General features: G+C 29.9%; 1 protein-coding gene across 2 annotated transcripts in view; it reads left to right on the plus strand.

Moving 5' to 3' along the window:
• The window catches only part of LOC106462747 (SPARC-like), a 22,084-nt gene extending 6,429 nt beyond the window's left edge, over positions 1 to 15,655 (plus strand). For both annotated transcript variants that reach the window (XM_022388561.1, XM_022388510.1), the window contains exons 2-8: positions 5,755 to 5,826; positions 7,395 to 7,509; positions 9,141 to 9,256; positions 12,087 to 12,225; positions 12,834 to 13,044; positions 13,663 to 13,811; positions 15,022 to 15,655. In XM_022388561.1, the coding sequence (XP_022244269.1) occupies positions 5,764 to 5,826; positions 7,395 to 7,509; positions 9,141 to 9,256; positions 12,087 to 12,225; positions 12,834 to 13,044; positions 13,663 to 13,811; positions 15,022 to 15,065 (837 nt within the window). In that variant the 5' untranslated portion in view covers positions 5,755 to 5,763 and the 3' untranslated portion in view covers positions 15,066 to 15,655. The remainder of the gene's footprint in view (positions 1 to 5,754; positions 5,827 to 7,394; positions 7,510 to 9,140; positions 9,257 to 12,086; positions 12,226 to 12,833; positions 13,045 to 13,662; positions 13,812 to 15,021) is intronic.
• The last annotated feature ends 779 nt before the right edge of the window (positions 15,656 to 16,434 follow it).

The following is a 16,434-nucleotide window of genomic DNA, read 5'->3' on the forward strand; positions in this document are numbered from 1 at the left end:
TTCGGAAAGAATTTTTACGGAATATTAACTAACGACCAGAGACGTAACAGTATTATTTCACGATACCCACAAAAGTTGGTTGATGTTTAACTGAATACAAGAACTAAATCAGATTAGATTTGTCTCTATTGTGTTTTCCTTTCATGTAAAGATAGTTTCGAATGCACCATTCTCCCCCTTCCACTTTCCTCGATGTTTTTGCGGCAAATCTGAGGGCTTATAGCCCTAAAATCTGGTTTTCGATATACCCGCCATGGGACAGAGCACAAATAACCCACTGTGTAGCCTTGCGCTTAACAGAAAACAAACAAATATTCTCGTGTAGTTCTTATATATTCCATTTATTTGTTTTATATATCTTCCGAGTTGTTTTTAAATAAACTTTTTTTTACGCTTCAAAGAGTATTGATAAAAATTTAAATTCGACTAAAAGAGTAAATAAATAGAGATACTCTGAAGTGCAGTTAACGTGCTAATATAACAACGAATGAAATATTAGAGATACGCCCTTGGTAAAATGACCCTTTTGTCAAAGATTAGATCATTAAACGTGTTATAACTGAAGGCTAGCACCTAACCCTACATGTGTATTTCCAGTATTGTTGATTATACCTTTTTATAGGTAGTTGTAAAGCTTTCGACTTTAAAATACACATACTATACAACTGTACAGCACGTAAATTTTCTACTCTATAATTTGCTTTCTTGCGGACAATATTAATAATAAATAAATGTGCGTGTGGTATGTTTTATTTTACCTAGAATACTAACAGTCTTAATTTTTAAGAGCACTGGTAGTACTATAAATATACATAGAGCAATAATATAATTTGCAGTTAACGTTTCTTTACTCAACCTACATTTTCCTGTCAGACTTCATTTCTCAGTAAGGCACGAGATAATTTGACTGATTAGTTTTACAAACGTCACCCACGTATTTCAGTAGATGAAGAAAATATAAAATTTGAAGTCTTATAAAACACATAATATAATTTATTGTTTAATTTATTAAAGTGTCGCTGCGTTAAACTATATTTCAGAGCCATAAATAAAGAGAGTTTGGCTAACTAAACAATAGGCGCCATGTTGTTACCCATTGTGAGTGGGATTTCAATCGTTTTAACGTGTAAACTACCTGCACTGTCTGCGTGGTATTGCTTTATTCGCCTTAAATATGGGTACATTTTACATAATAATTGATTTATTTAATTGGTTGAATTTACTTAATTTAATTCAACTAACTAAAGTTTTACACCAAAGTTGATTTGATTTTAAAATAAGAATTAATTGATTAATTGTCAATCAACTGCAAATTAACTGAAGAAATTTTGTATTGATTAACAAACATGTAAATAGTAATTATTTTATACTGAAATTCTGGGTATAGTTTCAACTATTAGAAAATAACTCCGATCTCATAACTTCAATTGAGCAAACAATACATAACACAAGAATCAGTCGTTAAAATTAAAGGATTTGTTAGTTCAATTTAACTTAACCTTCCTGATAATCAATATAATGATATAATTAAATAACTTCATGAAAATGTTTGTTTGTTTTTAATTAAGCACAAAGCTACACAATGGGCTATCTGTGCTCTGCTCACCACGGGTATCGAAACCCGGATTCTAGCGTCGTAAGTTCGCAGACATACTGCTGTGCCACTGGGGGGCTCGTGAAAATGAGTTCATTCAATTCAAAATTGTAATTTAATTAACACCCCAAGTTAATTGCCCAATATATTTGTTTTTCCTCTACGATAAAAACATGGAACTCCGAGGGATAATGAAAATCGAAGCATTAGAAAGTGTGGCATCTTTACAAGTTAGTAGATTCACATTACAGAAAAAACAAACAAACATACAAATGTAATGATAAATGTATCTAGAATTATTTTCATTGCACCATATGATGTTTTCATATAAATTGACAATTTTCTTTCTTCCAGTAGTAGTTTATTGTAATAATACCAATAAAAACAGTTATATATACATAATTAACACTCTAGCAAACTTTTAAGTATGAGACAGGAACAGTTAGGCCATTAGAGAAATGATTAAATAGCTGAAATACTGCACAGGTACAAACTGCAGTAATTTTCCATGTGAGCCACAAAGAGAGTATTTTAAACATGAAAGTAGCTAAAAAAATTAAAGTTTAAGATATGATCTACGTGGTAAAGACATAGTATGACAGTACTTACACCTAATAAATGAAAAAAAATCAATATTACATGGACATATGAAGTGGGATATTTTGGTAAGCAAACTTTGTTTTCTAAGATGGAACGTTTTAAAACATGCCAGAATATTTGGTTAGTACATCTATTGTTTACTTAAGTTTTTGCACAACAGCCCACATGGCCATATTTTTGCTCCCAAGTTCACCGCCTGATTTTGATCCCTTGAGTTTATTTTTCCAGAGATTCTGCCGTTTCTTCACGTAGATATGAAACCCACAAGAGAATACTTTATTCAAGAATTTTCCTTTATACTATGGCAAGAAGGTAGATTTATATCTTGGGTAAATATTTCTGCCTACTTGAAAAGTTTTGCCACTGCCTAGCGTGTCCTGAACTTCTCTAAAGAGGTGCTCCGTGTGATTGGAAGTCTTCATACCATTCTTCACAACAGTGGGTAAGACTGCCTTCCTTGTATTATTTCAACTGTGTGAGTTTCTGAAGGCTGCCTTCACTCGGTAATTGTACTTGTTCTTCTACAGCTTCTAAACATGTTGAGCACAAAATCATCCCTTTTTTATTTCATTTCGGCCATACAGTAACTTTTTGCTTTCCAGTATTCACGACGAACTTTTATTTCCCATTTCCGTCTTCGTTCTGGATCTCGAGGGAATCTGTGTACCATCTTTCCACAGCCAAATCTTCGTTCGTTCAGCATCGAGTTTTAGGTCGTTGGGCGACCTGGGAGGGTCAGGTTTTCATTTGACCTCTTCCTCCCTCCTTTATTATTGTTAGCAACTGTCAAAATTCTACTATTATTATTCTATGCATCAGGTTCATATTAGTACAACACTTAATAATAAACTGATTTGTCTTTGCCTTTTCAGGGTCATATCCTTGAATAGTATAGTAGTAGTATTTAATGCTATTTTATTCATCGGATCATTTGATTGCACACACACACAAGCATTTCATACCAAAGTATTTCGCTTAATTTGGTTCTGTATGGTAGCAAGAAATATCCTTTTTGTTTACACAAGATATATCTACCTGCATGTGTTTTCACATAAATACCCTTTTTAAATACTCGGTAGTATCTAAGTCTTAGTGGTAGTTTTAAAGTCTAATACAGATGGATTTGTTCTTATTATAGAAATTTAGTGGAGAGAGAGAGAGATACTTAACTCTTCCATCATGTATGATATAGCGATCTATTTCAATTAACAAGTCATTTTTATTTACATTTTTGTCAAAGTAGCGGATCGAGCAATCTGTTAACGTGTCTTTTATTGGACGTATGTTTGCATATTTATGCAAGTATGTAGAAGTTGTGTATCTTGGAGCTCTAAATGTTGTAGTTAGTAATAAAGTTTGGATAGTTTGTAATTTCTTAAGATGTGTTTTTGCAATATTTAACCATGCGTATTCGATTACTGGTCTGACGTATGGTTTATATATTTTAATCATGTTCTGTGTTGTTTGCTCCTATATTTTTTACCAGTTAATCTTTTAATACAGTTTGCTCGTTGCCACACTTTGTTATTTATTTTGGCAATGTGTTTATTCCAAGTTAATTTAGAATCATAAGTTATTCCAAAAATTTTGCTGATGTAAGCACATCAAGAAGAGCCCCGTTTAGATATAGTTTGAGTGGGTTTCTATGATTTTTAATCGATTTTGTAAACACATTTAATTTTGTTTTGGGGACATTAACTTTAATTTTGTTTCTTTTTTTGTACAATATTCTATTATTCGATTTAATACCGGCTTGTATTAGTTGACTTTAATTAGCACAATTACAAATGAAGTGATATCGAAATTTATTAAAATAGTCTTTTGCTACAATAGTGGGATGTCATGATGAAACATCTCTAAAGTTTACTAGAAGCGTATTAGTTTTTTGTTTGTCTCAAAATAGAAGAATTATAAAAAAATATAATAAAAAGCACATTTATACAAGAAGATATTACTTTGTTGGGGTCATTTTTTCATTTGTTCCAACAGCTCTCCAGTATAGCATTCTAGAGTGACTTTTTTAACTTCTCGCAAAGCTACTCGAGAGATGTCTGCGCTAGCCGTTCCTCCATTCTTGGGACACTCTTTTAACAACGAATCATAAGATTTATCATAACATTATAATGACCCACGGCTGAAAAGGCGAGCATACTCAGTGATGTGGATTCGAACCCGCAGGTTGCGAGTCGAGCGCCCTAAGCATCAGCCTATACTTAATTAAAGTAACGATTGCATTTCTAAAATTTTAGCTTTAATCAATGAGCTTCTGTTTCCAGTAGAGTCGGATGACGTTTCAACTTCTATACTGAGGTCTTCTTCAGGTCGAAATAACGACTGCATTTTTTTGTGATGATTCAATGACGTGTTCAAAATTGCAGTTTGTCATTTTATAGTCGATAACATTGTTTAATCGTTGTAAGTATATTTGGTAAAAAAAAATACCCTGAGAACGTAATATTCTATTTTACTTTGACTTTTGTTCCTTTGATGTAGCCCTTACCCGGATTCCAAGTTGGTTAAGATTATAGTTGACAAAGTTTAGTATACAAATCAAAACTAGGTTTTTATCACCTATCGGAAAATTATTCCAATCGAAGTGATTAATTTGTAACTAACTGGACGTCATATGTTTGTTTTCTGCAGTGCTCGTGAAGTACAGATGGAATAAAAACAAGTATGACTCATTAATTTTGAAGTATGCGTAAGACGAAGAAGAGTTCGAAGCAGACAGGTCATCGTAATACTTACCAAGTATATCACGTTGCTGATTTTATGTATTTTTCTGACAGTGCAATGTTCGTTAATTACAAGCGGAACGACACCAGCTATAACACATAATTATTAAAGTGTTCTTAAGAAACAAAATAATTTGTTCATATGGATGAGAACATCCACTTAGAATTCCCAAACACTTTGGAGTTAAGGGCTGTACTGCGTCTGTATAAAATTTAATAACGCTCTAGATTAGCAGATGAGAGAACACGATTCTACAGGCACTGTTATTACAGTTTCAGAATTATGACCTTCTTGTAATAAACATAGAGCGACCATAGGCCTAATAATCGCCCGAAAAATACATAATTAATTATTTTTGGCTAAACTACATCTTTAACATTTTAAAATAATATGAAAATAAAATTCTAAAAATTTGTGAACCACAGTTGAGTGTTGTTTTGTGAGTGTCTTCGTATACATTTCTCGTTGTACTCTCGAAGGTCATAGACCGTAAGCTGATACGCAATATGCGCTTGTTATATTTGTTCAGCGATGATATAACACCTCGCTAAAAACTAAATGAAAAGTTCGAAGTCTTAACCTATACTTTTTTAAACCAAAAAAAAATACGCCAAGAATCGCCAAACCACTAATATGGAAATAGGTGTTAAAATCATAAAGTAGCTTCATGCAAGAATATATATTGTTGTTGTTAAATGTCACCTACAGAGTTTGATATCAAATAGAATATTCCTTATAATAATTAATCACAAAATCTCTTAAATATTCTATAGGTGTACAGTTTCCAATTCATAAAATATTAAAATTGATCAACTTTGTTTCAGGACACAACAATGAGAGTTTTTATTGTGCTCATTTTCTGTGTGTATTATTCCATTGGGGTAAATGCCAAAACGGTAAGAGCAATTTATATCTGGATTTTTTTTTCATTATAATTAAGTATAGAGCCTTAAACCGCTTCTTAGTTATTTCTCATTAGTTCTAAATTCTAATAATTGCATTGAGGAAAATATTGTTAAATATATACCTTTTAACAATTAAAATTATTTTCAAAGTGCTGCACTAAATTTAAAATGTTATGATTTAAAATCATTTATGTGATATTTAGAAGGGTTGCTAATGAAAATAGTTTTATTTTATTTTTTCTAACTTGGGTAAGATTTATTTTTATTGCAACCAACAATGAAAGAGAATGTAGGCATTATACTTAAACAATAGTGTAAGATTAAAACTTATGTGATAAATTCTACTTTTATGAGAAGGTTAAAGGAAAATGAAACTTGTTATTATATTTTTGTGAAGTTGGCCTTATTGCAGCAAAAAAAACAAAAAAAAAACGATGGGAATGAGAATGAGGAAAATAATAATTATTATTATTATAAGACAATTACACAAAACAATATTCTCAAGTTGTCAGCCAAATTTGAAAGCACTATTTTGAACAAAAACTCTTATTAATTTATAAGAAATAAAAAATAATAACAAATGTAGTATGATAACAGCTGCTGAATATTATTCTTTTCTGTAGAATAATCCTCATTATATTATTAGTATTTTACACATATCTTTTTGTTTATGTGGTAATCTTTGGAAGGTTTATCATTTGCAGAAATACATCTTATATTTAAACATTTAGCTCTGTATGCACAACACTGAAACAGTTTTTATAGTGAGGATGCTGAACAAAATTGTAACTCCTAGACATGATGGAAGTCACGCTTTCAGTTGCATGTTAATTAAATGATGCCATCATCAACACATGTTTATCTATTTAAAGAACTACATGCTTTAACCACAATTCTTGCTATAATGCTTACAATGGGCTTACAAGAAAACATTGATAGTAAACAAAATGAAATGCATATAAGGCTATCCAATACTTTTTTAAACTTCAATACTAGGAACAAACTTTTTTCATGAAATGGATGATGCCATATTTTCTCACAGTAAATTACTGGTAAATATCATACAATGGCACTGCAAGACTAGCAAAAAATACATCATATATATTTAGACAAAAAAAATCAGTTTGCAATCCTATAGCTTTACATGACCTATCGACAAACATACAGCATGAAACATAAACTGTACTTCGTAAACTATCAAATGGTGCACAGCATCGTCCTACTTTGCCAAACAGGAAGAGTCAGAACTACTACTTTTTTTTTTGGTAATCATATTTCATCTTTTAATAAGGTGTACAACCCTCTAATACAGAGATTGTGGAGATAAATTATTTATTAAAAAGGCTTGGTAAGTCATCAAGATCACCTTATTACTGTTGTATAAAAATCACATTTTACTCTTGCTAATATTAGAATAAAATGTGTGTAAAATAATTTAAACTTAAAGTCTAATAAATTAATTTTTTAAAGGATTTGTTTAATAATAAAACATTAATATATATATATATATGTTAACTGAGCTATATATTGCACTTAGGAATACAATATTTTTATGGTAGGGTCATCTTGTTGAAGGAGAACGAGATGAACTAGACCTTATTGCTGAAGATGACGTTCTTCTGAACAATAATCCTCATTTAAATAGTGTGGATGGTCTTGGAGACTCCCATGAAGGTGAGTATATGTGGTTATTACTCTATTAATAGAACAGAAAAAACCTAATTCTTGACTCAGTTAATAGTATTAATGTTGGTACTGTTACGACAGTGGAAGTCACATGACGCTGGAGTTTCTAGAAGGATCATGACTGTTCGTGGCAACTCTAGTTTTTTCTAGGCACCCTCTATTTTAGTATATAAGTCCGGCAAATAAAACGGAGATATAATTGCAGATAGACAGATAATTGAGTCAAGCGAGCAGTACTGACCATAAGTAAAGTGTGTGAATTATAGTGTGTGTTTAAGTTAAAGTGACTGTGGAAATTAAGTGTATTGCAAAGTTGTATTGGGAAACTAGTTTTATTTAAGAAAGGACTTGTATCGCTGAAGTTCTTCGGAAAGAATGTTTACTGGAAATTAACAAACAAACAGAGACATAACAGTACACTTATTTCTTTTCTCTTTAAGTATACTTATACATTAATATATGTGTGTATGGATTCTGAGACTATTTTATGTTAATGTTTTGAATACCTTGTACTTAATAGTTAAAATTTACCGTTGATTTAGGAATACACAAAACTCGGTGTAATTGTGTTTTTTTTGGTGGGGGGTTCCAAACACGACAACATGAATGTCATAAATTGAAACAATAGATATTTCAAGACTGTAGATGAAAACACACATTGCTGATATTTCTAAATAATACTTTACTTGGCTTTTTGTCATTTCTTAAAGAAGATTTATATTATTTTGAATCAGTTTTTCAATAACTTTAATAAAAATGAATTTCTGAAATACTGATTATTTAAATGCAGTTTCTTTGCTGTGATATGTGCAAAAAATTTAACTATTAAGCAAACATGTATATAAATGTATTCATTTTTCCAAGTTTTTAAGCATGGTTACAAACTTTTATATTTTCTAAAGTTTACTGAAAGTTTACTGTGAAAAGGAGCATGTAATCAAGTTATCAGAACATTATGTTTCAAGAAGTTATTCACAGTTTTTATTAAAGTTTATGAACTCTTTTCACATATCTATTGTATTATGTAATTACAAATTTGTAGGTGAAGAGAAAATGTTTTGGTACGAAACTGTTCTTTCATTTAATGCCTATTTCAAAAAATATAAGATAATCAAGATAAAATCTTTAAAGGTATAAGTAAAGCTAATGAGATTAGAATGACTAATCTCAATTTATTTATATGTATTTGTTTTGTTTTTACATATATGAAGATGTACTCATATATTTATTAAATGTTACTAAGAATTTTGTGTTTATTACCTTCATTTTGATTTTTACTGGAGTAGCCCACCTGTATGAAAAATGATAATTTTAAAACCTGGATATATATATAAACAGTATTCACCTGACAACATAATACAGGCAGAAGCTTATTAGACTTGTATTTAATGTTTCTTTGTTTATAATTTTCATTATTTAATAATTTTTTTCTGAGTGCAAGCAAAATATTTAACTGTTTTGAAATCTTTCAATGTTATCTAAGCTGCATATTTTCACGTTGCATCCTTTTATATTATATTGGTATTTTACTTGCTTTAAGTATGAATTCTTTATTTACCCTTTTTATTTTAAATGTATTATATATCACAAACTACTTTTAAATGTATTCGATTCAACAGATGTTTGTGCCCACCATCATTGTGGAGCTGGGAAAGAATGTGTTGTGAATGAGCTTAATAAACCAACCTGTGCATGCGTGAAAAAATGCTTACCAGAAAAAGACGAGAGAAGAAAGGTATCTTTTTTTTTAATATTTTCTAATTTTAATATGCAGTGTTGAGTATAAAGATTTTTTTTTATTGAATGGTGGAAAGGAAAAAAGTGCCTGTTTCAATATGTAAGTAGATTTGTTAAAGCAATGTCTCAAAGAACTAATGAACATCTGTCACATATGGAGCTTTTTTTTTTTTTTTTCCACCAACATCAATATCAATAGCACCTTTAATCTGGAGTAAAAATAATAATAACTTTCTGTTTGACAAGTTTGGTATATTCTGAAGTTAAATATTAATAGATATTTTTAATTTTTGGAATAAAAGAAAAAATTGAGGAAAATTACCTCAGATTAAAAAACTTTATGGTTACTATCTTTATGGTTACATCCCTTAATATGCTGTAAGTATGTAATGTCTCTTAGTATACATTAATGCATTAGCAGAAATGTTTCGCTTTCTCAGAAGCTCAAAATGTTTTTCTGTTATAATTAATTATTTTACCATTATCAGCTTTTAATATGTATATGCGTTTGAGGCAAACAAGGTTAAATGGTGTTACACTAATAGTTAAAAACACATAAAGAAAACCGAAACAAAAATGCTTGTAGTCATACATATGAACGTTTTTATTAACATATATTTTTATTTGCTGCACAGTTATGCAGATGATAAAGAGACACTTAATGCTCAGAACAGAATCTAAAAAGTCTGAGAGACCTTAGAAATGTGTTAGTCATCTATTATTATGAAATATAATTTTGAGAATTCGGTGCACAAATATACAAAATAAGAAAGATCAAGGTTGTCAACAGAATGTCATGCAACTCATTGAGTTTGCCCCTCACTGATTAAAATAACTAAGCATCAAAACTAAGCTAAGTAAAGCCTTTCATGTTCATATACTTAGCTAATGTTTAAGAGGTCAAAATATAAGACTTAATTGAATCTTACACTGAATCCCTTCATAAGGACAATTTTAAATAATTCTCAACATCATACATCATCTAAGCAAAATCCTATATAATAGAGAGGAATTAAAAGTTGATTTTAAACTTTAAAAAAAATGTTGAGAAAATAACTATATAGGAATCACGACTAATTTTTTTTGCATTATCTCATCTTTTTTGTGTTGTGACAAAATAACTATAAAAGTGAGAAGTTCACTTCAGAAAAGTACCTATTATTTACAAATAATTGAAATGTTTAAACCCAAACATAGAAATATTCTATGAAATTCACTTATACATACATCTCCTGTTTTTTACAAGTACAAGGTTTTGCTGTTGGCTTTAGTAAAAAATTTGTACTCTAAAGAGTAAATAGGCTTAAATCTATCAGAAAGAGAATTTTGAAATATGAACAAACTAACAAGACGGTGTAATACCTCTGGATGAAAAATAGAGGTGATTAAGATCTCTTTCTTTTCCCTGAAACTACAACAGAACTGGTAATGTAGGTGAAAGTTGAAGTGTAGAGATGAATGTAATGAGAAATGGATATTTCTTACTTCTTAGGTGAGATCAAGAAAACAAAACCTAAGTATAGCTCTTCACTTTGGTACACTTATCTTTTTTATACTATTAAAGAAAAGCAATAAACTATTATGATCATAAACAGATAGTTCAATATGATCTTATTCTTACATACCAGACACAAATAATTATGCTAATAAAAGAGAGAGAAAAAAACTTATATATATATATGAACAGATGAATAACATCCATTTCACTTCTAAAACACGATGCAAAACTAATAATGCTGATGGACAGCAAACTGGAAAAGCATTTATGATCAAAGATTCTACACATAATTAGTAATGTAAATGAAAAGCAAGATGTGAAAATAAATTGTGGAAGCCAAACACACAATTAATAAAGCTAGTGAAAGGCAGATTTTGAAAACTATATGTATCATCATTGATAACAATATGTTAAGATTTTTTTCTAATCATAATACTAGGAAATAATCTAGAATCAAACATTAGGTGAATCACAAAATGAAATACCTGCTAATCTAAGCAGTTTAGGAAGGTAGACTTTCCTTTTTCAGGAGAGAATTAGAAATAAGCAGGAAATTTAAGTATGAAATTCAGACTAAGATTCTTCTTATCAAATAGGTTTTAAAGTGATATTCTAATTTTAATCAAATTATAGAAGTTGTTATTGCTAACACATAAATGTGAAATCAACATAAACACATCCTTTTCATATCTATACTGTTTTCAATCTTTTTATTTGTTACTATAACAGCTGTCACATCATTTTCATTTTATGATGTCTACTGTCATTTTCTATATCAGTGTTTCCCAAAGTGGGAGCTGCAGCCCCCTTAGGGGCTGTAAAGCTTTTTCTGGGGAGCCACCCAAAAATGGGCCAAAAACGAAGATGCTAAATTAATTTTAATTCTAAATAAACAATAAGTTGATAACAATTATGTTGAATTAGTTAAATGATACAGTATGTTGAAAGGAGATGTTATTATTTTTACTATGGCAATGTTTTACAACCACCATGCTAAAGTTATATGTTTTGGGGGGGGGGGGGCTCAAACTTTTTTGTTCACATCAAGAGAGCCTCAAACTAAAAGAGTTTGGGAAACACTGTTCTAGATCATGTATTATTTATGGGATGTTTAATCTTTTATAAATGTATTGTTTACAATATCTTTTAATAAGGTGAGTACCCATTTTATTTGTCAAAAAAAAAGTGTGTTAAGCAAGAAAATGTAATTTGAGAATTAAAGCGAACTCACTTGTGCTTATTTTCTTTTGCAAATACTGACAGTTTTATAGATTCATGACCAAGGTAGTGTTTTCAAATATTAAGACATTTAGCTTTTTGGATTTTTTAGGTATGCTCCAACCATAATGAAACTTGGGATAGTTATTGTGAAGTGTATCGTATGCGATGTCTTTGTAAAGAAGACAGTGAAGAATGCAGCCGGAGGAAGTATAGGCATGTCCACGTAGAATATTACGGAGCATGTCGAGGTAATATTATGTTATTTCAAATAAAAGTAAAAGCAAAAAAACTTATGACTTTAGTTAAGCTATAGATAAAATTGTCTTGATGATAAATGATGACTAGGAAAGCATTGGAAAAATCAGTGATACAATTACATCACTAAAAAAGTTAACTGTAAGTTAATAGATTAATTAATACTGTTAGCTACATATAGAGGCAGTTAGTTAACTGTATAAATTAATCTATTAATTGTACAGTTAACTTTATTACTGATATGTAAAGCAGCCATTTCAGTTTAACTGTTTTAATGCCATGAATGAAGGCTTAATTAAGGAGGATATATAGAAAAATATATGAAGCTGACATCAAACAAGGGACAGCTAGCAAATATAGTTAGTTCTCAAGTAGCTTTGTGCAAAACTTGCAAAATGAAAGTGATATTTTATACCTCGTGTAGTAGAGTACTTTTGCAATCAGACAAATGGTTTATGTGTTAAGGCTTGAAACAGTGGAAGGGTTGATCCATGTTCTCATTTATAGTATTACATTCTAAGCCCAGTCTTGCTGGGTACATTTGCTAGTATTTTAATGTAAAAGACAAGATATAATTTCCCCATATTGTATTATGTTGTAGAACTCCAAGAATGTTCAGAGGAAGAGTTGGCAGATTTCCCACGAAGGATGCGAGAATGGTTGTTCAATGTAATGCAAGATTTGGTTCAGCACCATGAACTAAAAGGTTATTATGCAAAGTTGGAAAAGGAAGCCGAAAAAAGTATTAGTCGCAAGTGGGTTAATGCTGTGATTTGGAAATTCTGTGACTTGGACACTCATCCTGAGGACAGGTATACAGTCTTATTTCTATAAAACATGCGTCATTTCTACATTTAAGATACTCTGGTATAATTCCATTTACGTTTATTTGTGCTTCAGTGGTCATCTAGTAACAGTTCATTCATGCATGTGGCATCAAGTAACATACTATGAAATTATTAATCGTTAGCACTGTTTATTGCAAGAACATTGTTGGTTTAGTAGTGTAAGGCTATATTGCTTTTTATAATTTCATTACAAATCAATTTTTATATTTGTTAGCAGTACAAATGTAGCCGAGATGGAGATTTAAAACAAATAATTGTGGTGTAGTTATGCGTGATTATTATCACAAAAAGATTAAGTAGTGTTCCAGATTATAATAATGACAAATTCTTTCCTCATTTTCCAGTACAGAGAAGAACTGTACACTTAAAGGCATTTATAATACTTGTGACATATTTCTAGAATACTTCTGAAATAAGTTCACCTTTAAGTTGTCGCTAAGTAACATTCATAATTACTTGGTAATAAGATTTTGTTTCTGTGTCAAAGATTCGGTAATAAGGACAGATATATATAAAAAACAAACAAGGTGTAGCCATCAAAAGTTCAAATGAAGTACACAAGTCTTTGTCATACCCCTACAGAGCCGTGTCTCGTCACGAACTCTTTCCACTTCGTGCCCCACTGGTGGTAATGGAACATTGTATTAGCACCTTCCTCAACCAGTGTGATGCTAATAATGACAAAATGATTACTTTGACTGAGTGGGGTGTATGCTTGGGTCTAGAAGAAAGTAAGTATATTAGTAATATATGCAGGTTGTGATCATAAGAATATGTTTATGTAAAAACAGTTACTGTATTACTAGTTGAGTTACATTTAGAAAAATATATTTAGATTTAAACAGCTAAATACAGTTTGATCAACAAAAATACTTAAGTAAAATTTTCTTCTGTAAAATTAATAATGATTATAAAAACCTTCTGACTCTGTATCAAGTATGCTGTTTCTCATTGTAACTTACTACAACTTAGAGATGAAGTAAAATTAAAATAGAATGATAAGAGGATTTTAAATTTGTTGATTGTTTATACGGTAAATGTCCAATACAGGCTTTCAGAAGTAATGGAAATTTAAATATCTTATGTATTGCAATCAGACAAAACCTGTGAAGTATTTGTCTGTCTAGATGAATATTCGTTTTGTTTTATTGCAATAATACATTAATTTTACACATACCATAATAACTATGTGTGTATACATATGTACATAAGGGGGAACAGTTCACTAATTACTTCTTTCTAAAAGGTAGTTTGGCCATTAATCGAGAAAATATTATACACATAGTACATATTTTGGCACAAGCAAAATTTGTATAATTATTTTATCTAAAACTTTTTTAGAACCTATATCTGCAAACATTCTATAAAGTTTTGCTTGTGAAACAATCAACTTAGCTAAAGTTTGTACAAGAGATCAGTAAATTCAAAATGGTTCAAACTGTGACAATAATTTTGAAACTACAGAAGCTTACTATTTAATTTTTAAACACTGTAGAAAAAATTAGGATATATATTAATTTATAAAGTTACAGGACCCAAAAAGTTTCAAGTAAGCAAGCTATTTTTAAGTTGAAACATTTTGCTGCATTTAGCCATTTTAGGTCTGTAACATTAATGATATCTTCTGAACTTCATTAACAAATAAAATACAATTAAAATCACATCTAATTTATCACTAATTCAACTCTTTAATCTACATTAAAACCATTGATACTTTTTTTGTATTTTTGTTTCCTACCCATTTAACCCCTTTGTTCCCAAGCTATGACAATAATTTTGTAAAATTCAGTTCTGAATCTTGTCATATTTTTCATGTTTCATACGAGGGAAACATATAGTAATTACATACAAGATTTATCTTTCAATATCTGTTCTTTGTTTTTCTTCTTCTCATGTAAAACACGATTTCTCTGAAACTAATTTTTTGTTCATGTTTCCTAGATGAAATACTAGATAAATGTGCAGCTGTCAGAAGAAAGCATTAGAACAGATGGATCTTGCCTCCAGCTTGATGAATGGCTATTTATATGCAGATTTAACTTGAGTAATTTTGCAGACTTTACAATGGACAGCCATCATCTTTACTTAGTCTGTATGCCATTGTGTCTTTTAAGTCATTTAAACCTAAAGCTTCTAGTGAATTTACTGACACTAATTTACTTAATTTTAATGAGTAAATGACAATGCACTTATGTATAACCACTTTAACCTCTTTATTTTGATTTAATTTGAACTTGCATGATCCCAATACATCCCCGTCATATTTCATATGAGTTGAAGGACAACAAAGTTACAAAACTGCCACATAAAAAAAATATATATATATGGAAAGGTAATTACATTATGTTAGTATAAACTTCAGTCTTTTTACATATATATTATACAAATATATTTCATTAATTTTTTATTCTTGAAAACTTTATTTTTAATAACAAAGTAATGCTTTTACAATATTATAAGTTCAAGATTTTTAAAAGCAGTACTGTATTGCAAATTTTATACTGAAATAAAGCTTCTTTTTAGCCAAATTTTAAAGTTCTACTTTCTTTACCACGCATAAATGTTAAATTAAAAATGATAAGATAACACTGAAACTCGGAAATAGTCTCTCATAAATGAAAAATGTATGCTGCAATCTCAGTTTCATTTTATTTTTTTATACTTTATAATAAAGTTTTCCTAATGTGAGAATGTTTTGAGTTATGAACATGCAAGAACATTGATTCTCTCACTGACTTTTGAAGTACTTATGAATGATTGTATATAGAAATAAGGGCTAGGGAATGATCCATGCAACTGTGTGAAGGAAGCTTAATATGTGTACAGGTTATGTTTGGCATACCTATATACACAAACTATAAACAATGTTACTACATATCTATATCAGGCCACTTTCACTTATTCATATGTTTATTTTAATGCACGTGCAAAACATTTCAGGATGTGTAACATAGTTCATCTGCCTACATTAGTTTAGACACAATAATTCCCACTCTATTTTGTGTAAAATATAAGTTAATGTGTCTAAATAATAACAAATGGTAAGTATGTAAGCTTACTACACTAATAATTCTTCACTCTGCATAGGTAAGTAGAATATTATGTTTATCAGAAGTATTACAAATGCTTTCATCATGCCATGGAGATCAGTCATTTTCTTACACTACAACTTTACAACTGATATAAAGTTTGGATATATTTAGAAATATTTTCCATTTCAAACTGGATATCTTGCAATTAAAAAGTATATAAACGACTCTATTTTGTTTACTTGAAATTTCGATTTGTAATTTAAAATAAAGTGAAAAATAATAAAAATCAAACTACAAATGTGTAAGAAATTTTCCAACAAAG

This window comes from Limulus polyphemus, unplaced genomic scaffold (assembly GCF_000517525.1).
Source record: "Limulus polyphemus unplaced genomic scaffold, Limulus_polyphemus-2.1.2 Scaffold1, whole genome shotgun sequence".
Classification (NCBI taxonomy): domain Eukaryota; kingdom Metazoa; phylum Arthropoda; class Merostomata; order Xiphosura; family Limulidae; genus Limulus; species Limulus polyphemus.